Source organism: Staurois parvus, unplaced genomic scaffold (genome assembly GCF_062004578.1).
Source record: "Staurois parvus isolate SC_StPar_1 unplaced genomic scaffold, SC_StPar_1.0 ptg000962l, whole genome shotgun sequence".
NCBI lineage: Eukaryota > Metazoa > Chordata > Amphibia > Anura > Ranidae > Staurois > Staurois parvus.
The window spans coordinates 339,748-366,124 of NW_028318758.1; the positions used below are offsets into that span (position 1 = coordinate 339,748).

The 26,377-nt window shown below is 43.2% G+C and overlaps 1 protein-coding gene across 1 annotated transcript in view; it reads left to right on the forward strand.

Annotated features, from left to right (window-relative positions):
* Nucleotides 1-26,377, forward strand: part of RRN3 (RNA polymerase I transcription factor RRN3) — a 600,941-nt gene that overhangs the window by 309,622 nt on the left and 264,942 nt on the right. Inside the window, exon 11 of the mRNA XM_089657080.1 lies at nucleotides 1,109-1,241. Coding sequence (XP_089513206.1) covers nucleotides 1,109-1,241 — 133 coding nt within the window. The remainder of the gene's footprint in view (nucleotides 1-1,108; nucleotides 1,242-26,377) is intronic.

Sequence of the window (26,377 nt, forward strand, 5' to 3'; positions counted from 1 at the left end):
GTTTTTTTGTTTTTTTTACAATTTTATTTTTTCATATTTTGTGTATTTTTTTTTTTATTTCATTTTGGGGGGGGGGGGGGTGAGGCTTTGGTGAGATATCAGACCCCGATGTCTTTTTTTTTTTTCTTTTTTGGGACACAGAAAGGGACTGAAGACAATCCCTTTCTCTGCACATGAATGAATAGGAATCTGTATAGAGACTCCTATTCACAAAACTGAAGCATTGTTAACACTGTTTAATCTTCTCCAGTAATGAATAGACACAGGAGCAATCTGGAGTGATTGCTCACTGTTCCCATTCAAGGAAAGAAAAGGGAGATGGTAAACGCTTGAGTTTTTTGGAAAGGTTTCCATCTAGTCACTCTGCCATAAAGTTGATGGCAGCGGAGGGCTGCAATGATGGGCGTCATTCTGGAACTTTATCCCATCTCCACACAAGATCTCTGAAGTTCAGTCAGAGTGACCATCAGATTCTTCGTCATCTCTCTTACTATGGCACTTCTCCCCTAGATGCTCAGTCCTGGTTGTGCCAGACTTCTTCAGTTTAAGAATTATGGTCACTGTGCTCTTGGGAACCTTCAGTGCAGCAGATTATTTTTTTTTAACCTTCCCCAGATCTGTCCCTTGCAATAATCCTGTCTCTAAGCTCTGCAGGCAGCTCCTTTGACCTCATGGCTTTTGCTCTGATACAGTATGCATTATCAGCTGTAAGGCCTTTTATAGAGTTGTGTGGCTTTTCATATCATGTCCAATCGATTTAACTTACCACAGGTGGACTCCAATAAAGGTGGAGAAACATCTTAGCAATTATCAAGAGAAATCAGAGGCACCTGAGCTAAATTTCAAGTGGTCAAGTGGTGTTGCAAAAGGTCTGAATACTTATGCCAGTTTTTCCTTTTTCAGACACCTTTCTAAAATTTCGTTTTCATTGTGTCCTTATGGTGTACTGAGTGTAGATTAATGAGAAAAAAAATTAATTTAAACAACTGTATCAGGCTGCAACATAACAAAACAAGATATATGTATATAATTTATTTTTTTTATAGCCAAAACATATGGATGACAAGCTAACCCATCACATATCTTCTACATTCTGATAATTTTGTAGGATGAAGATGAAGACCCACAGCAGAGAGGTAGAGGTGTTCTTTCTGACACAATGATTCATCCTGCTGCTGAACGTTTGGATTTAGCTCTATCTGTCCTTTTTGCATATATCAAAGAAATCTGTTTTCTAAATGGTATGTTTTTCTGCTAGGTAGATTATACTTAAATAGCTGAAATTAAGTGATTCTGTTTTTCCTCTAATACTTCCCTGCATTAAGTTAAAGTGGAGCTGTGGAATGCCCGAGCAGTGATAGCTCTTGCCATAATTTGAAAGTATGCCCTCCTCCAGCAGTGACCGCTCCATGATTACCTAGCTACTGCATTCCTTGCCATCTTCGCCACTGCTTCTTCTGGCCGAACGTCTGTTCTCTTCATTTATTTGATGATCACTAATGATATAACTTCTGTGCATGCACAAAAAGTTATACAGCTCTGTTTTCTACATCTTACAGAAGTGGGAGTGTATACTGTTCATAGTGCTAGGAATATAGGACACGTTTTCTTTTTTGTTTTGTTTTTTGGCAGAAGAAACATTTAAAGTATTACCAAAAGCTCCTTATTGTTGTATCCACAGAAAGACTGTTAACAGGTCGTCATCTTCACACGCACTTTCTGCTCCAACTCCTCTTACTAGTGCCTGGAGCTCTAAAAGAAGAAATGCTATAACATTTTGTTAAATTGACAATACACAGAACTTAGCAAATAAATGCACATTTAAAACCTCTCTGTTACGCTTGATGACATTATAAAGTACATAGTCAAGTCCCTAGGTGAAGTTTTGCTGTGTTCTGAACTCCACTAAGTTCTGTTATATATAAAGCTTTCTTTTCACCAAGTCATAAACAAATTGGCAAGAGAAGGAGCAACTTTTGCACCAATGCGACACCTGTTTTTGGAGATAAATTGCCACCAAACCATAAGTAATTATGTTTCATAGCAAACATTAATAGTTTCAGGAGATATTTTTTTGCTTTAGGAGGTAGAGACTCATCCAACCTTAAATAATGCTCTGCTACCTGTTAGCCTTTCTGTTGAGGAATGATGCTATATAAGAGACATCTGCAGTAACTAAAAGACACTCCTCTTTCACATCAGGTCCTTAAGTAATATTAATCACCTGAGTGGTGTCTTTGATATGACAAATAGTATTTACAAGTGCATGGAGAAAAAAAATTGACATACTTTTCAGTTCTGGTTGAGTCGATTCCACTTACTATGGGGTTTTCTGGTGGATGATTCGTACTTTTATAGATCTTGGGCAGACAGTATGTAATGGGTTTACGTGGGACTCTGGGATTTGGATAATTTCTCTCTTGTTTATCTATGATACTCGTATCACTCCCCTTTTTAACTTTTTTATCCAGTAATTTTGTATTTTTGTGTGGGATCCTTCTTTAAAATTTCATACATATCCTGATCTGACAAAATCTTTCCAATCACACAGAGATTTAATGCCTAATTTTATGTCCTTATCTGGTCTGTTATTAAGTGTGACCTTTTTCAAATCATTCAGGACCTGAAATACAGCTTGACTTAGGAGTTAAGTTCCTGGAAGGTTGAACATGGAACAATTTGACAAACCTTTGTGTATGATTGTTCTTGGTGTAGGGGGTTTAGCATTTTTGATAACTGGTTTACTCAAGAAGTGTCTTTTTATACTCAACTTCCACATAAATTTATGCATGTCTATAAAGGTTTCAAAGTTATTAAAACCACGTGAAGGGGCATGCTTAAGCTTCTTACTTAAAGTTAACATGTCAGTTAATTAATTGTCACCTAATTTAAATATTCCATCACAATTTAACACTTTCTCTTTTATGTTGTGCTTTATCCTTCTTCCTCTACAACCTTGATGCTTTCCTTTTCTTTTTTGGAGCGCCATTTCACTCTACAAAACAGCCAGGTTGATCTCTATATTGCAATTCTTTAGGGGATCTCTCCCTTTGTTTATGGAAAACTGCCTGAGGTACATAGAATACCCCATACTGTCTGTTTCCTTCATGCCAATGTCGTCATCCTCTATGAGGGGAGTATATCTATTAGAAGGAATGGGAATATATTGCTAAAGTGTAAAGAGTCTATAACCCCCTCTAAAAGTAAGATTCTCATCTCATAGGGGAACTATAATTCTATCCTTCCTTTGTGCACGTATTGCTTTGAAATATATATATATATATATATATATATATATATATACACACACAGTGGGGCAAAAAAGTATTTAGTCAGCCACCAATTGTGCAAGTTCTCCCACTTAAAAAGATGAGAGAGGCCTGTAATTGGCATCATAGGTAGACCTCAACTATGAGAGACAAAATGAGAAATAAAATCCAGACAATCACATTGGCTGATTTGGAAAGAATTTATTTGCAAATTATGGTGGAAAATAAGTATTTGGTCAATATCAAAAGTTAATCTCAATACTTTGTTATATATCCTTTGTTGGCAATGACAGAGGTCAAACGTTTCCTGTAAGTCTTCACAAGGTTGGCACACACTGTTGCTGGTATGTTGGCCCATTCCTCCATGCAGATCTCCTCTAGAGCAGTGATGTTTTGGGGCTGTCGCTGGGCAACACTGACTCTCAACTCCCTCCAAAGGTTTTCTATAGGGTTGAGATCTGGAGACTGGCTAGGCCACTCCAGGACCTTGAAATGCTTCTTACGAAGCCACTCCTTCGTTGCCCGGGGGTATGTGTGGGATCATTGTCATGTTGGAAGATCCAGCTACGTTTCATCTTCAATGTCCTTGCTGATGGAAGGAGGTTTGCACTCAAAATCTCACGATACATGGCCCCATTCATTCTGTCCTGTACATTGATCAGTCGTCCTGGTCCCTTTGCGGAGAAACAGCCCCAAAGCATGATGTTGCCACCCCCATGCTTCACAGTAGGTATGGTGTTCTTTGGATGCAACTCAGCATTCTCTCTCCTCCAAACACGACGACTTTGTGTTTCTACCAAACAGTTCTATTTTGGTTTCATCTGACCATATGACATTCTCCCAATCCTCTTCTGGATCATCCAAATGCTCTCTAGCAAACTTCAGACGGGCCCGGACATGTACTGGCTTAAGCAGGGGGACACGTCTGGCACTGCAGGATCTGAGTCCGTGGCGGCGTAGTGTGTTACTGATGGTAGCTTTTGTTACTTTGGTCCCAGCTCTCTGCAGGTCATTCACTAGGTCCCCCCGTGTGGTCCTAGGATTTTTGCTCACCGTTATTGTGATCATTTTGACCCCACGGGGTGAGATCTTGCGTGGAGCCCCAGATCGAGGGAGATTATCAGTGGTCTTTTATGTCTTCCATTTTCTAATTATTGCTCCCACAGTTGATTTGTTCACACCAAGCTGCTTGCCTATTGCAGATTCAGTCTTCCCAGCCTGGTGCAGGTCTACAATTTTGTTTCTGGTGTCCTTCGACAGCCCTTTGGTCTTCACCATAGTGGAGTTTGGAGTGTGACTGTTTGAGGTTGTGGACAGGTGTCTTTTATACTGATAACAAGTTCAAACAGGTGCCATTGATACAGGTAATGAGTGCAGGACAGAGGAGCCTCTTAAAGAAGAAGGTACAGGTCTGTGAGAGCCAGAAATCTTGCTTGTTTGTAGGTGACCAAATACTTATTTTCCACCATAATTTGCAAATAAATTCTTTCCAAATCCGCCTATGTGATTGGATTTTTTTTCTCATTTTGTCTCTCATAGTTGAGGTGTACCTATGATGCCAATTACAGGCCTCTCTCATCTTTTTAAGTGGGAGAAGTTGCACATTTGGTGGCTGACTAAATACTTTTTTGCCCCACTGTATATATATACCGTATTTTTCACTCCATAAGATGCACCTGACCATAAGACGCACCTAGGTTTTAGAGGAGAAAAACAAGAAAAAAAATATGCTGAACCAATGGACTGCAGATACAGTACAGGGGATGACCAGAGACTGCGGACACAGTACAGGGGATGACCAGAGACTGCGGACATAGTACAGGGGATGACCAGAGACTGCGGACACAGTACAGGGGATGACCAGAGACTGCGGACACAGTAGAGGGGATGACCAGAGACTGCGGACACAGTACAGGAGATGACCAGAGACTGCGGACACAGTAGAGGAGATGGCCAGAGACTGCGGACACAGTAGAAGAGATGGCCAGAGACTGCGGACACAGTAGAGGAGATGGCCAGAGACTGCGGACACAGTAGAGGAGATGGCCAGAGACTGCGGACACAGTAGAGGAGATGGCCAGAGACTGCGGACACAGTAGAGGAGATGGCCAGAGACTGCGGACACAGTAGAGGAGATGGCCAGAGACTGCGGACACAGTAGAGGAGATGGCCAGAGACTGCGGACACAGTAGAGGAGATGGCCAGAGACTGCGGACACAGTACAATAGATGGCCAGAGACTGCGGACACAGTACAATAGATGGCCAGAGACTGCGGACACAGTACAATAGATGGCCAGAGACTGCGGACACAGTACAATAGATGGCCAGAGACTGAGGACATAGGACAGGAGATGACCAGAGACTGCAGACAGTACAAGGGATGACCAGAGACTGCGGTACCTTTGGGGAGGGAGGGGGAGCGGGTACCTGAATTTGACAGGTACCCACTTCCGCGGAGTTGTCCTTCTTTCTGCTTCCTGCGGCGGCTTCTGTGACAGGCGGGTGCCCACTGCGCATGCGCGAGAAGTGCTGCGCTTTGTGAATGGCCCGGAGCCTTCTGGGACCTACCATGTGTCCCAGAAGACACCGGACCATTCACAAAACGCGGCGCTTCTCGCGCATGCGCAGTGGGTACCCGGCTGTCACAGAAGCCGCCGCGGGAAGACTGCAGCGCTGGAGCAAGGAACTGGTAAGGCCCTGGAGGAGAGAAAAGCTAAGCGGCTGGCCCGTAATTCTGACATGGTGGCGGCAGAAATACCGGACCGGCCGCTTTACATTTGCTCCATAAGACGCACTGACACTTTCCGCCCTTTTTTTGGGGGAAAAAAGTGCGTCTTATAGAGCGAAAAATACGGTATATGTATGTATGTGTGTGTATATATATATATATATATATATATACATACATACATACATACATACACAGTGTGTATATATATATATATTTTAAGCTCTTATACCTTGTTTAAGGGTCAGGGGGGCAAATTTTCACCCAATATCCCTGACCTTCAATAGTTTTTCTCAGGATTGTTTTCAGTATAGGTGGCTTGTGCATCAGAGCTGTCCTGCCATTTAAAAACTCTTTTCAATCTGTAATCTTCACTACCTCATAAGAGCTGTTTCCTTTTCTTGGCCCTCTGTTCTTCATCCTTATCAAAAATACTCTTAAGCTGCTCAGATAAAACTGATATGAATCCTTTTTAGCATGAGGTGTGAGTTTATTCTTATTCGCATTAATTTCATCAACCATCTTAATGAGTTTCCTCTTTTTCTTTTGTACTTAAAATTGTAAAAAGTGAATAGCGCCTTGATTGAAATATTGAAATCATTCTTGGAGTTTATCATCCTCCTTTTCTGGATGAATGTTCCACTTTAAGCTAATATCACTTTTGTTTGGTTTTCATTTTCTGTTTTCTGTATATTTTTTATCCTTTTAATGTATTTTAAAGTGGTTCTAAAGTCTCAAGGATTTTGTACCTTCATGCATTCTGTGCATGAAGGTAACCTTCTGTGTGTAGTAGCCCCCCCAACACTTACCTGAGCCCTATCCCGATCCAGCAACGTCCATAAGAGCCTCGGTTCTCCAGGGAATTTCACAGCCAGTGAGCCAATGAGGAGAGGGAGGGGGTGGAGCCGAGCTGTGGCTCTGCATGTGTGAATGGACATGCAGAGCTTCAGGTTATGTGCGTGCCTGCTCGGGTGCCCCCATAGAAAGCTGCTTGCTGTGGGGGCACCCGACAGGAGGGAGGGGCCAGTAGTGTCGGCTGGGGACCCAAGAAGAGGAGGATCTGGGCTGCTCTGTGCAAAACCACTACATAGAGCAGGTATGACTTTTTTTTTTAAACAAGGCTTTAGTATCACTTTAACCACTTGCCTACCAGGCACTTATACCCCCTTATTTACCAGGCCAATTTTCAGCTTTCAGCGCTGCCGCACTTTGACAATTGCGCGGTCATGCAACATTGTACCCATATGAAATTTTGATCATTTTTTTCTCACAAATAGAGCTTTCTTTTGGTGGTATTTAATCGCCACTGGGCGCTTTACTTTTTGCGCTATAAATAAAAAAAGTGCAAAAAATTGGAAAAAAAAAAAAGTTTCTTTGTTTCTATTATAAAATTTTTCAAACAGGTATTTTTTCTCCTTCACTGATGTGCGTTGATGAGGCAGCACTGATGGGCACTGATAGGCGGCACTGATAGGCAGCACTAAAGGGCACTGATAGGCAGTACTAATGAGGTGGCACGGATAGGCGGCACTGATAGGCAGCACTAATGAGGTGTCACGGATAGGCGGCACTAATATGCAGCACTGATAGGCGGCACTGATAGGTGACACTGATGATGGGTACTGATAGACGGCACTGACTGGCATCACTGCTGGGCACTGACTGGCGGCACTGACTGGCACAACCCCTGGGCACTGACTGGTGGCACTGACTGGCAGTACTGCTGGGCTGCACTGGTGGGTGGCACTGGTGGGTGGGCACAGGTGGGTGGCACTGCTGGGCACAGGTGGGTGGGCACAGGTGGGTGGCACTGCTGGGCACAGGTAGGTGGCACTTCTGGGCACAGGTGTGACACACTGCAGAGTGGCACAGGTGGGTGCACTGCTGGGCACAGGTGGGTGATCTGCTGGGCACAGGTGGGCGGAGCTAGTGGGCGCACTGCAGGGCACAGGTGGGCGGAACTTGCGGGTGGCACTGCTGGGCACCGATCATCAGGGCACTGATCATTAGTGCCCTGATGATCGGTGCCGATCCCCGCTCTGACAACTGCCGGTTCTCGGCAGTACTTTCCTCACGATCTGACAGCGTGAGGAAAGTGCAGCCGAGAACCGGCACTTGCATTTCCCTCTGATCAGCGTGTCATTGGACACCGCCTTGGGCGGTGCCTTTGGATGTGAGGTTCAGATTACTCCTGGTTTGTCTGCACGTTGCATGTGCATCTTTGGCTGGGTCTGAGTGGCCTATATTCATTATACATGCTGTTTACACTGGTGTCAGTCTGGACACCTTGCTTGTAAGTGCATTTCTTTATTAAAGATTGATGCTTTTTAAAACATACTGCACCATGATTTTTCGCTTTTATTTTTTTGAGTGACGGTCTAATCATCTCTCAGTTTGGATACTAAATTACCTTTGGAGTGGATTTTCTACTTTGCAGCACATCATCTGTTGGAGTTCATCCCTCATTTCTTCAGTGTTGTTGTCACCATATTATTCATTCATCCCAGAATAACAAGTACTATATGCTGGTTTTTCAACAATCAGCATATTACTCTGGTGAGTTCTATTTAACCATTTTTGGTGGTGGATTTACTTGGTGATGAATTATTTTGGACATTATTGATTATTTGAACTTTTGGACTTTTTTGTTTTTGCTGGATTTTATTTTGATTTATAAGATTGTTTCTTATTGTTTTGTTATTTATTTTCTTGTTATACTTTTGCATGTATTTAAGCGCAACCTATTTTTTTGAAGTTTTGTATATCCTATAAGTTTATAGGCTAGGTTTTGCAGCTTACTGTGTTATATAATTTCCGTGGTGCTGGTTCTTTATTTATATAATTCTATAAGTAGTTAGGGGGAGTTGAATATGATTGCAGGACTTTGGATCATTTTATGTTTAATATTTGCAAAGTGAAGCTGTAGTCTGTGGCTTTTGTTTGTTGATATGTGGTCTTTTGCCTGACTCCAGTGCTACTTTGACATCAATCTGGCCATATTCCTGATATTTTAATCAAGGACTCCACCAGCTAGTTCTGGTCCCTTGACGAGTCTGTTACAACGAAACACGTTGGGTGGAGCTAGCAGTGAAGTCATCAAATCTGCAGGCCAAGTGGCTTTCTTGCAGGTCACTATTTGTTTTATGTTCATTGACGAACACAGCATCTCTCATTTAGTCTTGACCAAACAGGGTTTTATAGGACACTAGGCAGGAAAAAACTCGGCACCTCCTATGGGCAGCCATCTCTAGGCATAAAACCCCTTCTCCGCTATAGAAAAGCCAGTTATTATGCATAGCATTCAGGAGTAAGGACCTAACTCTCTGCTAAAACTGTGGTTCAACAAGATTTTTATTTCTTACTTCTCTTCTTTTTTGGGGGATTTCTTCCTGTAGAGACCTTCAGTCAACAGCCAGACTTGGGTGATGAGCTCAATAATCTAGATCCAGTGGTCACCCATTAACTATGCTCTGGGTCAGCTGTGAAAAAGCCCCACCCTGGATCAGGGCGGCCTGTGAGATAAACATCTCACAGGGAAACCTATGACTGGGTGCCAGATCCTGTGTCACAGTATTGCCCTAATAGATAGCCCCCAGTGGAGCGGAAGATCGGTCATTGGAGCATTACCCACACGATCCGCTCGATTGTTAAGTAGATGCCTTCTTCCTCCCCCCCGGTGTGATGCACGCTGGTGCTGCCTGGGGTGGCCAGTGCTGCATGGTCGCTTCCTCCCACCTTAGCTGCTTGTATCTCTCTCGTCTTTCTACACTAGTTGCCACCCTGCTGGTTCGGGCTCTGTGGCGCTTTTCTCCCTCCGGGGGGCTACATGCAGCCACCATGTGGTCCCTGGGCAACCGGCAGCCATTTTTTGGAGCCGTTTTGCTGGTGATTCTGGTGGCCATTTTGTTGCTGGCAGATAGCGCATCATTTTGTGGGTGATTTTTTTTTTTTTTTACATAGCCTTGCTATGGGAGCTGGCTGGACAGGCTTGGGTTGCCATCTCAGTATCCTGTGGGGGTGGTGTTTTTGGCTCTCTGGTGCACGAAAGCTGCAGTAGGACATGGGTGACATACGGCTCTCCTTCGCAGGCAGGTGGTGAGTCTTTCCTGAGGTATCAACCTCTCTGTTAGGCTTCCCTGACAGTATCCTCCTGCCTCCTTCCTTTCAGGGTCCCTTTTTTTGTGGCTATGCCTACCTGGAGTGACAGTTTTGCATGAAAACCCAGGAGCAAGTTTCCCCTTCTGATGGAGGGGGCAGATTATTCAGTTTTCTGAGTCACGTTAGATGCACTGTTGGTTGTCCTGAAGTTTTTCGTCTCCTGGATGGAGAGATATTTGATCCTAAGGCAAGCAAGAAACGCCTCCCTCCATCAACGTCGTCCTCAAACGTCTTTGGGCCTGAGTTGAGTTCTGCTGCCATAGGCTCTGCTTTTGCTGCAGATCCAAATGACGCATCCCCTGAATGATATGAAGAGGACGGGTCACCTGCCTCTGTCACTGCACAGGAGAAGGAATTGGTTTCCACTCTCATCACTTCTGTACTAGAGACGGTAAAAATTGAGGACTCTGCTGGGGTTTCTGATGTGATATCTGTCCCATTTGGTACTCACAAGCTGGCTAGGTCTGTTAAGGTTTTTCCTTACCCCACATATTTTGACAAATTTGTCTACAAGGATTGGGAGCATCCAAAATATCCATTTGTACTCCCCAAATGCTTTGCGGTGCTCTACCTTTTTGAGGAGGCCCTTCCAAAAATAGTGGATTTCTCCCCCTCTGGCAGATCCCCCCCCATTTCTAGGCTCAATTTGTCAACTCTGATTCTGATGGAGGAATCTCCCTCCTTTAAGGATCCTGCAGACCACAGGGCTGAATTTGTGGCATGTTCTATGTTCTCCATTGCTGGGTCGGTGTTACGGCCGGTGCTGGCTACGGCCCTGGTGCCCTAGACATTAACCGAATGGCCCAGGGTTCTACGGTGGCCTTTGTGTTCTAGTCAGATGCTCCAAGAGTATGTGGATCTGGTGGACCAGTTGTTCCAGGGGTTGAAATAAGTTTGTGACACTTCCCTTGATGCATTTATTTGCTGTATCATGAGGTACAGTATCAAAGGTTATGATAGCATATACAGTTTAGGGGAAAACGTCATCTGATAAGCATAGTTGTGTTCGATATGGTCAACTGACCGAAAGAGACAAAAGGATTTTATAGGATTGTGACCCAGAATAAGAAAACAACTGCTGCAAAAGTGACTGCAGAACATAATCTCAGTCCTTTGAAAACACGGCAAATAAATTGGCAACTTCAGTCACAGAGGAACCAGCTAAGCGGGCACCAATAATTTACCCTCTTTGAAGCTCATTAAGCTCTGACATGACTCTGTATTACTAGCAGTGCGCACAATGAATGATGAAAGTGAGGTTTCCCACCTGTTAACTAGGTGTCTCATCACACAGCAGAAGCAAAAGAAAGTTACATCACTTTCGCTTTCAACACGAAACATGTTGTCACTTTCACCTGCAAACCATGCAGTGTTTTCCTTTTTTTTTTGTCTAACCCCTGTACATTCCAGATTAATAATTATGCCACCAACATTTGGCTGAAGCCTTTGAGAAGCAGTAAATCTTTAGGCTGTCAGAAAATCGGTCTCTACAAATTTTGCACAGTGTCTAAAAATTGAGAGCAACTGAGCATGTGCACAGCAGGGTGAGACAGTAAATGACTGGATTTTAAACCGTATAGGCACTTATACGGTTTAAGTTCCACTTTAAGAGCCTTACAGGTGGCAAAAGCATCTTATAGAAAGGTAATTAAGGATCTGCATGACCGTGGATGCTCTTTAGATGCTTACATTTATTCGAAGACTGCAGCATAACATTTGCAGATACAGAAAAGTATCTTCCTCCCTCAGGCCAATAAGGGGAAGGAGTTGCAATAATAGTCAGGGCCTGCCTTCACGGCACATTTTTCATTCCACTGGTTCCTTAGACAAGGGCTCTAAGCCCTTCAAGGCTTCCATGGGTGGTGCCAAGCATCCCTGGTCCCAAAATCTTACCAAGCCCACAAGTAAATCCGCTTCAACATGAAGGGTAACCTTCACCAGTTTTGGGGTCCGTCGATAGAATTTCATTCCTTTCCTCTGGACAGATTTTTTCTCTCCAATCTTCAGCTCTCTCTGGAGCTACAGGCCCTGTACAGAGGCATACAAGACTTACTCTGTCTGGAAGTGATTGCCCCAATACCTGAGTCCGAGCAGCTCTGTATATTTTATTCCTTTCTGTTCTTGGTCTCCAAGAAGGATGGGGTTCATCCAAACCTGGACCTCAAACCTTGAATGCCTTTGTGAGGGTTCAAAAGTTGAAAATGGAATCCATTCACTCTGTAGTGGCCTCCCTTCATAAAGATTTCCTGGCCTTAATAGACATCAAGGACGCCTACCTGCACATTACCCTCTGCAAGGAACATCAGCATCTCATACACTTTTTACAGTTTGTGGCACTTCCCTAAAACTAAACTCTGCTCCTCAGGTGTTTACCAAGGTGTTGGCCCCTGTCCTGGCTTTGCTGAGACAGTGAGGGATTGCCATGATCCGCTACCCTGATGATCTGCTCCTACGTGCATAGTTTCCCTTAGCTTTGATGGACAGTGTAGCAGTCACCATGTGCTCCCTGAAGGACTTAGATTGGATCTTGAATCTCAGTCTGCCTTGACTCTATCCAAGCGCCTGGAGTATCTTGGCCTGGTCCAAGAGACCATTCCTGTGTTTGTGCATGCAGGCTCTGGGTCTGATGGTGGCTACCTTCGAAGTGGTCCCATATGCCCAATTCTACACGAGGACCCTGCAGAAGGAAATCCTGTCCAAATGGGACAGGTTACCTGCTTCCTTGGACACCCAGATACTCCTGGACTAGTTGACGAGGGCGTTCCTCCTCTGGTGACTACAGTTTCCATCCCTAAAGCCTGGGAAGTCCTTTCTTCCCCTTTGTTGGACAATAGTAACAATGGATGCCAGACAATCAGGCTTGGGAGGAGTCCTAGACTCAAACTCAGCTCAAAGTCACTGGACTCTGGAGAAAGCTTTCTACACATCAATGTCCTGGAGCTACGAGTGATCAGGCTGTCCCTGGAGCATTGGGCGGACCTCCCCAAGGGTCTTCCATTCAGGATCCTATTGGAGAACGCCACTGCGGGGACGCTGGAGGTGTCTCACAATCTGCAGTGAGCAGAACACTTTGTTCTGTCCACCATGCACATCCACAGCATCAGAAACTGGCAGATTGATTACCACAACCATCAGATGCTGGATCGGGGGAGTGGTCTCTGCACCCAGAGGTGTTTCACCAACTCTGTCTCTGCTGGAGACTCTGGACATGGATCTGAGGGCGTCTCACCTCAACCAAACGCTCGTTCGTCCCTCCCCCCTTTTCTGACCTGCTGGGCTGCATGCTCGGATAAGTGTCTGGTATGGATTTTGGGGGGGACCCCACGCCATTTTTTTTTTTTTTTTTTTTTAAATTTGGAGCAGGAGTTCCTTTCAAAATCCATACCAGACCCGAAGGACTTGTTATAAATGGGAGAAGGGACCCCACAGCGTTTGTTAATTATTTTTTTAATTGCCGGCAATTCTTTTACATTCAAGTGCTAACATCAAATGATAGAGCTTTAGAGAACACCACCACTCACGTTTTTCTTTTTTTAAGGGCTGTTGTTGCCTAATTTTATTTAAAAGAAAGTTCCATAAATCAAATCAGAGGGTTCCCTATGCAGGAGTTGTCAGCTTTTCTCTCTCACAAAGAAATACACATGGAGCCTCCTGGCTTACATTTACACTGCTTTTCTAGCCTTACACTTTAGGCCTTTGTCTCCCACAGATCATCTTCCTATTACACAACTCCCTTGCACCTTGCTGCTCTGACTGCCACCTCTCTCCTAGGCAGAGTTCTCCTGATTCCTGGGCAACGACCTCCTGTCTCCTGCGGTGGAGCCTAGAACCATGGTCAGGTCACTACTAATAGCCAAGCACACCTGACCAATTATATGCTGGCAGTTTTCAAAACCTGGACCCAGGATTGGAGATTTCCTGCCAGTTTCTTCTGCATTTGGCAAACCCCCTGGAGCCCCTTATGTGAACTCCTTTGTGAACTTGGGCTGTGACAAGCCTGGGTTCACACAGGAGCAGTGGGGAACCACATGTGATTTGGACAGGAAGCACATTCCTGTTCAAATCGCATTGTGTTCTTTATGGTGCAATTTTCGGCCATACATTCTGTAAGGACACAAATCGCACCGCAAAGTATCGATACTCGTTATTTGCAAATACTTGATCAATACTCGTACTTGCTGATAAATAAAAAAGGGTATCGGTGCATCACTAGTTTCGTGGAAAAGTGGAACTGCCTCCACCACCGATTTACAGTTGGAATATGAAAAAACGGAATATGAGGTAGAGTCAATCTTGGACTGCAGAAAACAAGGAAGACAGATCCAGTACCTAATCAAATGGAAGGAGTTTCCTCCTGAGGAACGTTCCTGGAAACTTAAGGTAATACATGCTCTCAGTTCTCTTCAAGAAAAGGTGGCTGGAGCAGGCATCCAGCACTGTCAGGACACTGTCCGCATGAAGACCTGGCATTCCTGCCAGTTCCTTACATGGTCGCAGGAATGCGTGCTGGCGCATAATGGATGTGCACGCTCTCATCTCTGATTGGTGCCAAACGGCCTTTATAAGGGAGCTAGCTACCCTCTGTGGTTGCTGGTTGATCTTTGGCTAGCAAGTGTGTTTGTTCCTGTGAAACCTTGTATCTGTGGATACCTGTTACTGACTCAACTTGCCCCTGGACCTGTCTTCTTCCTGCCTCATGATTTTGACCTGCCTTGTTTAATGGAGTGTCTTACTCTGCTCTCCTGTGCATTACCCTGGCTTTCTTCCTGACTACGCTTGCTTATGTCCACACCTGGTACCTGACCTCGACTTTGAACTGGCTCCTCTCATGACTTCTGCGCTGTCTGAGACCTGCTACTTATGGAGGTTCCGGAGGACCTCTGTCATTTGGCATCTACAGTTTCTGCCCCTCCGAACTGGAAGGTTCTTGCTCCCATCTTTGTGGGACAGTGGTCAGGACAGATGCCAGCAAGTTGACTTGAGAGGAGTTCTGAGCTTGAATTCAGCTCAGGGTCACTGGACTCTTGTCAATCACCACAGCGGTACGGAGAGTGCAGCAGCACTAGGGGTGTCTCAGAATCCATGATGGCAAATCGTTTGTTCCAGTTCTGTCCACATTCCAGGGCCGTCGGAGTACCTCAGCCCAACTCTAGATCAGGATATGTGGTCTCTGCACCAACAGGTGTTCCAACAGCTCTGTCTTCATGGGGGGAACACTGGACATGGATCTCCTGATGTCCCATCTCCACTGGAAAATCCTGTGGCTTGTGGTGAGACTGGGGAATCCTCAGGCGGATGCAACGGATATGCTGGGTGCATCAGGGAGATAAGTCCCGTCTCATTTCCGTTTTGCTTTCCCTCAAGCTGATTTCAGAGGAATTCTGGTCCTTCAGACGAATTCTGGGTGGCTCTGGACCGGCCTCGTCATCCGTAGTATGCTGACGAGTTTGATCTGGTCCTGGGCTCTCTTTGAGAGAACCTCCCGTCACAGAATCCCAGCTTCCACCTTCTGTCTCTGGCTGTGGCAGCATGTCTATTGGGGGCGAGTTACTGAGGGTCTGGGGTTGTCTTTCCCATGATTCTGACGATGTTGATGGCTCCGTCAGTCTACCTCCTGGAGGATAACTTACTGCTCCCAGAAAAGCTTCTTTCGTTTTGTCACAAGGCTTTCAGGTTTCATCCTCCACCTCGGCTCGGATGTTGGCCTTTTTTCAGTGTAGCGTTGCCAACTAGCTTGCCTTGTGTGCTGTCTAGGATTGGATCTTTGCCCTTGCTGTTTTTTCCAGCATTCATGGCCACGTACTCCTTGATTCACTCCTTTATCCAGGGAGCTCGATGAGTAAAGGAAATGTTATGATGAACTTTTGTTTTTTGCATTGTTCAATAAACATGGGCTACCAGACCCTGAAATATAGTTCCTGACTGGTGTGAACTCACTTGAAAACACATCTACCATGGAGCTAAACATCTTATCAATATCACAAATGGTTGTCGGATGCTGGCAGAAGACAGTGGAATCTGGGTCCTTGCTCCACAGTGAGTTTGAATGTCAGGAACTGTCTGTGTGGTGCAGCCAGGCAATAAGCATTGCGTGCATGTGGTGTACCTGTGAAAGGAGCGTCAGAGACTTCTGCTGTGAACTGTGTAACAAGTGTGCATGACTGCAAGGAATGGGCCAGACAATTTATCCATGTCCAAATTGGCAAGGACGTCTGTGTGCACTGCATGCGTTGTAGCAAATGGGGACATGCGGTTGGCCAGTGCCATTTGTCACAGGATTGTTTGTGGAGCAACCAAGCTAGACAAGAGGTTGATCACTCCTGGAGCTCATCTGCCAAAGAATGTGACCAGTGGCATTCCAGAGAGAGGTACAGTTGCAAGAAAAAGTATGTGAACCCCTTGGGATTACGTGGAGTTTTGCATGAATTAGGCATAAAATGTGCTCTGAACGTCATCTAAGTCACAACAATAGAAGAACACAGTCTGCTGAACATAATACTACACAAACATTAGATGTTGCCATGGTTTAATTGCACATAACATATAAACATTCACAGTGCAGGGAGGAAAAAGTATGTGAGGCCCTAGCTTAATGACTTCTCCCAGAGCTAATTGGAGCCAAGAGTGAGCCAACCTTGACTCCAATCAGTGTGATGATATTGGATGTGTTGCTGACAGCTGTCCTGCCCTTAAAAAACACACACCTGTTTTGGGTTTACTGGTTTGAAGAAGCACTGTCTGATGTGAACCATGCCTCGCAGAAAAGAGCTCTCAGAAGACCTACAATCAAGAATTGTTGACTTGCATGAAGCTGGAAAGGGTTACAAAAGTATCTCCAAAAGCCTTGATGTTCATGTGTCCACGGTAAGACAGACTGTCTACAAATGGAGAAAGTTTAGCACTGTTGCTACTCTCCCTAGGCGAGGTGGTCCTGTAAAAATGACTGCAAGAGGACAGCGCAGAATGCTGCATGAGGTAAAGAAGAATCCCAGAGTGTCAGCTAAAGACCTACAGAAATCTCTGGCACATGCTAACATTTTTGTTGACACATCTACAATAAGGAAAACATTAAACAAGAATGGAGTACATGGGAGGACACCACGGAGGAAGCCATTGCTGTCCAAAAAGAATATTACAGCACGTTTGAAGTTTGCAAAAGAGCACCTGGATGTTCCACAGCATTACTGGCAAAATATACTGTGGACAGATGAAACCAAGATTGAGTAGTTTTGGAAGAACACACAACACTATGTGTGGAGAAAAAAAGGCACAGCGCACCAACATCAAAACCTCATCCCCACTGTAAAACATGGCGGAGGGGGCATCATGGTTTGTGGCTGCTTTGCTGCCTCAGGGCCTGAACGGATTGTTGTCATTGATGGGAAAAAAAATTCCAGAGTTTATCAAGACATTTTGCAGGAAAACGCACGACCATCTGTCCGCCAACTGAAGCTCCGCAGAGGATGGGTGATGCAACAGGACAATGACCCAAAGCATACAAGTAATTCAACAAAAAATTGTGTATATGTGGAAATACACCCCTGCTACTTTTACCGAGTATGGGGATACCACATGTGTGAGACTTTTTGGGAGCCTAGCCACATCCAGGAGCCTGAAATCCAATGACTACTTTGAAAGCCTGAAGGTGTGTACCTTCCTCATTTCACTTCCTCACTACCTATCACAGTTTTGGAGGCCCTGAAATGCCAGGATAGCACCAACCCCCCTCCCCCCTTCCCAGATTACCACTTTTTGGAAAGTAGACACCCAAAGGAATTTAAAAAGAGTCATAGTGAGTTTTGTGCAGATCTCATTTTTTCTCACAAGGTTTTGAAATCTAAAAAAAGAAAAGAAAATTATGTTTTTGTTTACTTCATTTTCCAAAAACTTGTGGCAGCAAGCGAGATCTGTAAAATACTCACCATGCTTCTTATCAAATTACTTGGAATGTCTACTTTCCAAAATAGGGGTCATTTAGGAGGGTTTGGTGCTATTTTTGCATTTCAGGGCCTCTAAAACTGTGATACATAGTCAGGAAGTGTAATGAGGAAATAAAAGCCTGAAGGGGCTTATTGGATTTTGGGGTCCTGTACTTGTCTAGACTGCCAAAAAAGTTTCTCACATGTGGTATCCACATACTCGGGAGAAGTAGCAGAATTTATTTTGGGGAGTAATTCCACATATACCCATGGCATATGTGAGCAATAAATGAATAAAATGGTGGGTGTACACGTAGTACTCATGCAGCAATTTTTCAAACACATTTTTTTAAAAAATACACTTTTTAAAATTTTAATGTACAAAAACACAATATTATGGCCAATTTGTTGGTAAAATATAAAAGATGATGGTATATCGAGTAAATAGATGCCAAACATGACATGCTTTAAAACTGTGCATGCCCTGTGCAATGGCGACAAAGTGTATATATTTTTATATTTCAATATTTTTCTTGAAAAAGTGAAATACAAGAACATAGAAACATAGCCCACCTACATGGTGAGTTGAGGCGAATAAACAGGTTCATGAATATATAGGCACATAAGAGGTATCAATCAGTGATGTTGTAAACAAGAAAATACAACCCCCATATGGAAGCTAATATTCCATTAGTCAGTAAACATGGCCAGTTTTATATTACCGTTTAACAAAATAAGGAGACCAGAAAAAAAAACCAAATTAGATAAAAGTAAAAAAAAAAAATCAAGAAAATAACAGAAGGGAAAAAGAAAAAGGGGAGGGGGGAAGAGGAAAGAAGAAGAAGAGGAAAAAAGAAAAGAGAGGGTCAGCTGCAGTTCCTTTAAATGATAGAGATATACCTAATCCATGGCTCCCATGTAACCTCAAATTTAGAAGTGTTGCTATTAACAATACTCGTAAGTTTATCATTTATCATGATCCAATTGAGTTTGTTTGACCCAATCTAGCGGGATAGATGACTGTCTCCAACATCTAGCTATTGTAATTAGTGCTGCTAACAAAATATAAAGAATTAAGTTAACCGGTTTCATGGCGATATCAGTGGGCAACAGATGAAATAGGGCTACTTCCGGTGTTCTACGAATATTGACTCCCATTACGGAATGAAAAAAATTAAACAGTCGGATCCAAAATCTTTGAACCACCATATATTCCACATTTCCACCATATATGGAGCAGAGTGCCCTCCTGTTTGCAGCGTCGAAAGCAATTGGGTGACATGGATGGGTACATTTTAGCAAGACGTGTTGGAACTAGATACCAGCGAAGAAGTGTTTTATAATTTGATTCGATAAGAGTAGTATTAATCAAAATTTTAGATAGGGCATTGGCCGTAGTCCGCCAGGTGTCTAAGTCTAGTAAGCTATTTAAATCCCTTTCCCATTGAATCATATAGGATAGCTTGGTTAGTGGATTGGCAAGGGACGCATAGATAGTGGATAATCGACCTTTCATCCTCCCCAGTAGCCCCACAGGAGATCTCTAGAGGAGTGAGTGTGCAAGGTTTACAAGTAATTTGAGCTTACTAGTAATAAAAGATATAAGCTGATGGTGACAGAACAGTTCACAGGAGGGCATCTGAAAAGTTGTCAAAAAGTATTGGAGAGAACGAGGACGAAGTCCATCCAGGTAGTCCCCAATACACAAAAAACCTTTATCCACCATTGAAATGCAGATGGAGATAGGCCAGGAATAAACTCAGGGTTACAAAAAACAGGAGCTAATGGGGTATGTAGAGAGCAGAGAGGTTTGCGAGCCCACCATCTATCCCAGACCGTTAAGGAATAGGATAATGTAGGACAAAGGATAAGAGGACACAACCGACTGGGAAGCCACATGAGAGCACCAATAGCATAAGGATGGCAAGATAAGGCCTCAATGCCAACCCATTGGGGAACATAACCCCTATCGGTAGTACAAGAGAGCTGCGCCAGCTGAGCCGCCTGAAAGTAAATCTGAAGATTATGAAGTCCCAAATCGCCATGCTTTTTTAGAGAAAATAAAGTTGACTTGTTAACCCGAGGACGTTTTCCTTTCCATATAAATCTAGAGACTGCTGCTTGTAAAAGCAAAAGTTCCCCTTTCGGTACCATGATCGGCAAAGTTCTAAAGTAGTATAATAGTCTCGGTAAAAAGGTCATCTTGATAGAATGAATTCTACCAAACCAGGATAAAGGAAGGTCCTCCCAGTCATGTAAGTCGGTCTTAAGTCGTTTAAAGAGCAGGGGATAATTGGTCTTATATAGTGACGAGATAGAGCTCGTGAGGTGAATTCCCAAATAAGGGAGAGAGCTGGAGGCCCACTGACAGTCAAAGTTGTCCCGCAGATATTGAACCTCTGAATCAGGTAGAGAAATGTTTAAAGCAGTTGTTTTAGAGGGATTAAGACTGAGACCAGAGGCCGTAGGGCAGCGGTTCTCAACCTGGGGGTCGCGACCCCTTTGGGGGTTGATCGGCCCTTTCCCGGGGGTCGCCAGACTCGGGGGTCAGACTTATGACAGCAGCCGGCACATTGCCGCTCTGCCTGTGTGTCGTTTGTGTGCTGTGTGAAGATCGGAACGGGCGGACGCTTATGCTGGTGCACAGGAAGTGATGTCATCTTCCTGTGTTTGACGGCGCTGGATGCCCGGGCTGGTAAGTCGCATCAGATGCTGCACTGAGAAAAAGGGTAGACCAGCAATGGGCAAACTACGGCCCGCTGGGGATGAATTACTATGTGGGGAATGAATTACTATGTGGGGAATGAATTACTATGTGGGGAATGAATTACTATGTGGGGAATGAATTACTATGTGGGGAATGAATTACTATGTGGGGAATTAATTACTATGTGGGGAATGAATTACTATGTGGGGAATGAATTACTATGTGGGGAAAGAATTACTATGTGGGGAATGAATTACTATATGGGGAATGAATTACTATATGGGGGATGAATTACTATGTGGGGAATGAATTACTATGTGGGGAATGAATTACTATGGGGGATGAATTACTATGGGGGATGAATTACTATGTGGGGAATGAATTACTATGGGGGATGAATTACTATGGAGGATGAATTACTATGTGGGGAATGAATTACCATGGGGGATGAATTACCATGGGGGATGAATTACTATGTGGGGGATGAATTACTATGGGGGATGAATTACTATGTGGGGGATGAATTACTATGTGGGGGATGAATTACTATGGGGGATGAATTACTATGGGGGATGAATTACTATGGGGGATGAATTACTATGTGGGGAATGAATTACCATGGGGGATGAATTACTATGTGGGGGATGAATTACTATGGGGGATGAATTACTATGTGGGGGATGAATTACTATGTGGGGGATGAATTACTATGTGGGGGATGAATTACTATGGGGGATGAATTACTATATGGGGGATGAATTACTATATGGGGGATGAATTACTATATGGGGAAAGAATTACTATGTGGGGAATGAATTACTATGTGGGGAATGAATTACTATGTGGGGAATGAATTACTATATGGGGAATGAATTACTATATGGGGGATGAATTACTATGTGGGGAATGAATTACTATGTGGGGAATGAATTACTATGGGGGATGAATTACTATGTGGGGAATGAATTACTATGGGGGATGAATTACTATATGGGGGATGAATTACTATGGAGGATGAATTACCATGGGGAATGAATTACCATGGGGGATGAATTACTATGTGGGGGATGAATTACTATGGGGGATGAATTACTATGTGGGGGATGAATTACTATGTGGGGGATGAATTACTATGTGGGGGATGAATTACTATGGGGGATGAATTACTATGGGGGATGAATTACTATGGGGGATGAATTACTATGGGGGATGAATTACTATGTGGGGAATGAATTACCATGGGGGATGAATTACTATGTGGGGGATGAATTACTATGGGGGATGAATTACTATGTGGGGGATGAATTACTATGTGGGGGATGAATTACTATGGGGGATGAATTACTATTGGGGGATGAATTACTATTGGGGGGATGAATTACTATATGGGGGATGAATTACTATGGGGGATGAATTACTATGTGGGGAAAGAATTACTATGTGGGGAAAGAATTACTATGTGGGGAATGAATTACTATGTGGGGAAAGAATTACTATGTGGGGAATGAATTACTATGTGGGGAATGAATTACTATGTGGGGAATGAATTACTATGTGGGGAATGAATTACTATGTGGGGAAAGAATTACTATGTGGGGAAAGAATTACTATGTGGGGAATGAATTACTATGTGGGGAAAGAATTACTATGTGGGGAATGAATTACTATATGGGGGATGAATTACTATGTGGGGAATGAATTACTATGTGGGGAATGAATTACTATGGGGGATGAATTACTAGGGGGGATGAATTACTATGTGGGGAATGAATTACTATGGGGGATGAATTACTATATGGGGGATGAATTACTATGGAGGATGAATTACTATGTGGGGAATGAATTACCATGGGGGATGAATTACCATGGGGGATGAATTACTATGTGGGGGATGAATTACTATGGGGGATGAATTACTATGTGGGGGATGAATTACTATGTGGGGGATGAATTACTATGGGGGATGAATTACTATATGGGGGATGAATTACTATGTGGGGAATGAATTACTATGTGGGGAATGAATTACTATGGGGGATGAATTACTATGTGGGGAATGAATTACTATGGGGGATGAATTACTATATGGGGGATGAATTACTATGGAGGATGAATTACTATGTGGGGAATGAATTACCATGGGGGATGAATTACTATGTGGGGGATGAATTACTATGGGGGATGAATTACTATGTGGGGGATGAATTACTATGTGGGGGATGAATTAGTATGGGGGATGAATTACTATGGGGGATGAATTACTATGGGGGATGAATTACTATGCGGGGAATGAATTACTACGTGGGGGATGAATTACTACGTGGGGGATGAATTACTATATGGGGGATGAATTACTATATGGGGGATGAATTACTATGTGGGGAATGAATTACCATGGGGGATGAATTACTATGTGGGGGATGAATTACTATGGGGGATGAATTACCATGGGGGATGAATTACTATGTGGGGGATGAATTACTATGGGGGATGAATTACTATGGGGGGGATGAATTACTATGGGGGGGATGAATTACTATGGGGGATGAATCACTATGGGGGATGAATCACTATGGGGGATGAATCACTATGGGGGATGAATTACTATGGGGGATGAATTACTATGTGGGGAATGAATTACCATGGGGGATGAATTACCATGGGGGATGAATTACTATGTGGGGGATGAATTACTGTGGGGGATGAATTACTATGTGGGGGATGAATTACTATGGGGGATGAATTACTATATGGGGGATGAATTACTATATGGGGGATGAATTACTATATGGGGGATGAATTACTATGTGGGGAAATAATTACTATGTGGGGAAATAATTACTATGTGGGGAATGAATTACTATATGGGGGATGAATTACTATGTGGGGGATGAATTACTAATTACCAATGTTATAAAATGGGTTTTGGAGGGATCCCCCACCTAGCCACCACTGGACAATATCAATATATTTTGTATGGGGAGTGAAACACTGAGCCACCAATGATTTATTTATTTTTTTGGGGGGGACTGAGCCACAAATGATTTTTTTTGGGGGAGCGAGGGATTAAACTGTTGTGATTGATTGCTTTCATTGCTGTTTGTCAGACAGGTGGGTGTGGTGTCAGAAGAAAATCCCCAGCGATTTCACAGGTTATTTTTTTTTTAATGGTGGTTTTGTTTAGTGCTGCCCCATTGGAGGTAAGACGGGACAACACTTGAATTGTTTTTCATCATTATATTGTCATATAATATTTTCATTTATATAACAAACCATCCCATGACAATGGATCGCGTAGAGAAGAACCCTAAAAAGAGAAAATATACTGAGGATTTTTTACAGTATGGTTTTACCTCAATAATTACAGTAGGAATTGAGAAACCGCAATGTGTTATTTGTTGTGAAGTTCTATCACCTGAATCTATGAAGCCGAACAAACTAAAACGCCATTTTGATAGCAAGCATCCGAGCTTTGCCAGCAGGGATACCAACTATTTTAGAAGCAAAGCTGATGCACTCAAGAAAGCCAGACTTGACACTGGTGGCAAGTACTACAAACAAAATGTAGCAGCCGTTGAAGCTTCATATTTGGTGGCACTCAGAATCGCCAGAGCTATGAAACCTCACACCATTGGTGAGGATTTACTGTTGCCAGCGGCCAAAGACATTGTTCGAGTTATGATCGGAGACGAATTTGTTACGAAATTGAATGCAATTTCCTTATCCAACGACACTGTCTGCAGGCGATTAGATGACATGTCTGCTGATATTCTTGGTCAGGTAGTGCAGGAAATTCAATTTGCTCCACTTCCAATATTTAGTATCCAGCTTGATGAATCTACAGACGTGGCAAACTGTTCACAGTTACTGGTTTACGTGAGATATATTAATGATGGCGACTTTAAAGATGAGTTTCTTTTTTGCAAACCTCTTGAAACGACAACTACTGCACATGATGTATTTCACACAGTTGGTTCATTTCTGAAAGAGCATCAGATCTCTTGGGAAAAGGTTTGTGGTGTTTGCACAGATGGTGCTCCAGCTATGCTAGGATGTCGATCTGGATTTCAACGTTTGGTACTGAATGAGTCACCAAAAGTCATCGGAACTCACTGTATGATTCATAGGCAAATATTAGCAACAAAGACGCTGCCACAAGAGTTACAAGAAGTAATGAAAAGCATCATAAGTTGTGTCAATTTTGTTAAGGTGAGCAGTTTAAACAGTCGACTGTTTTCGCAACTGTGCAACGAGTTGGATGCGCCACACAATGCTTTGCTATTTCACACCGAAGTGAGATGGTTGTCAAGAGGAAAAGTTTTAAAACGTGTTTTTGAGCTTCGTGATGAACTTAAAACATTTTTGAATCAGAAGGCAAGACCGCAGTTCGAAGCACTTTTCAGCGATAAATGTCAACTGCAGAAAATAGCTTACTTGGTTGACATCTTTGCCATCTTGAATGAGTTAAATTTATCACTGCAAGGGCCAAATGCAACTTGCCTCGATTTGTCTGAAAAGATTCGATCATTCCAAATGAAACTTCAGCTTTGGCAAAAAAAATTGGATAAAAATAATATTTACATGTTGCCTACCTTATCTGCTTTCTTTGAGGAACATAGCATTGAACCAAACAAAATAATTACTATGATCATTTCTGTGAAAGAACACTTGCACATGCTTGAAAATGAAATTTCATCATACTTTCCAAATCTACCTGACACCCCATTTGCACTTGCCAGAAGCCCATTCACAGTCAAAGTTGAAGATGTTCCCGAGACAGCACAAGAGGAGTTCATTGAACTTATTAACAACGATGCAGCGAGATCTGATTTTTCTACAATGCCAGTTACAAAATTCTGGATCAAGTATTTGCAGTCATATCCTGTTCTGTCTGAGACTGTGTTGCGCCTTCTTCTTCCATTTCCAACAACATATCTATGTGAAACAGGGTTTTCCAGCTTATTGGTTATCAAGTCTAAATACAGAAGCAGACTTGTTGTGGAAGATGATCTTCGATGTGCTCTTGCAAAGACTGCCCCGAGAATTTCTGATCTGGTGAGAAGAAAGCAATCTCAACGTTCGCACTGACGTTGGCTTTTTATGCATACTGTTGCAAAATGTAGCAATTCAGTTTACTGTTGTTATATTAAGCCTGTTATCCATGCTACACCATGTTTCAAGATAAAATTTCATGTATTTGTAATTAGAAATAAATATTTCACAATATATAACTACATTTTGTCTATGACTGTGATTAATCACTATGCTTTAATTATGTTCAATTTGTAGCAATAAAAATACATCCTGTATATCAGATATTTATATTACAATTCATAACAGTAGCAAAATTACAGTTATGACGTAGCAACGAAAATAATTTTATGGTTGGGGGTCACCACAACATGAGGAACTGTATTAAGGGGTCGCGGCATTAGAAAGGTTGAGAACCACTGCCGTAGGGAAACAATGAATCAGGTGGAGGAGACTAGGTAATGATGTTCGAGGGTTAGATATATACATGAGAACATCGTCAGCAAACAAGGCACATTAATGATCTCGTTGGCCACAGTGGATGCCAGAAATAGTGGTATCAGA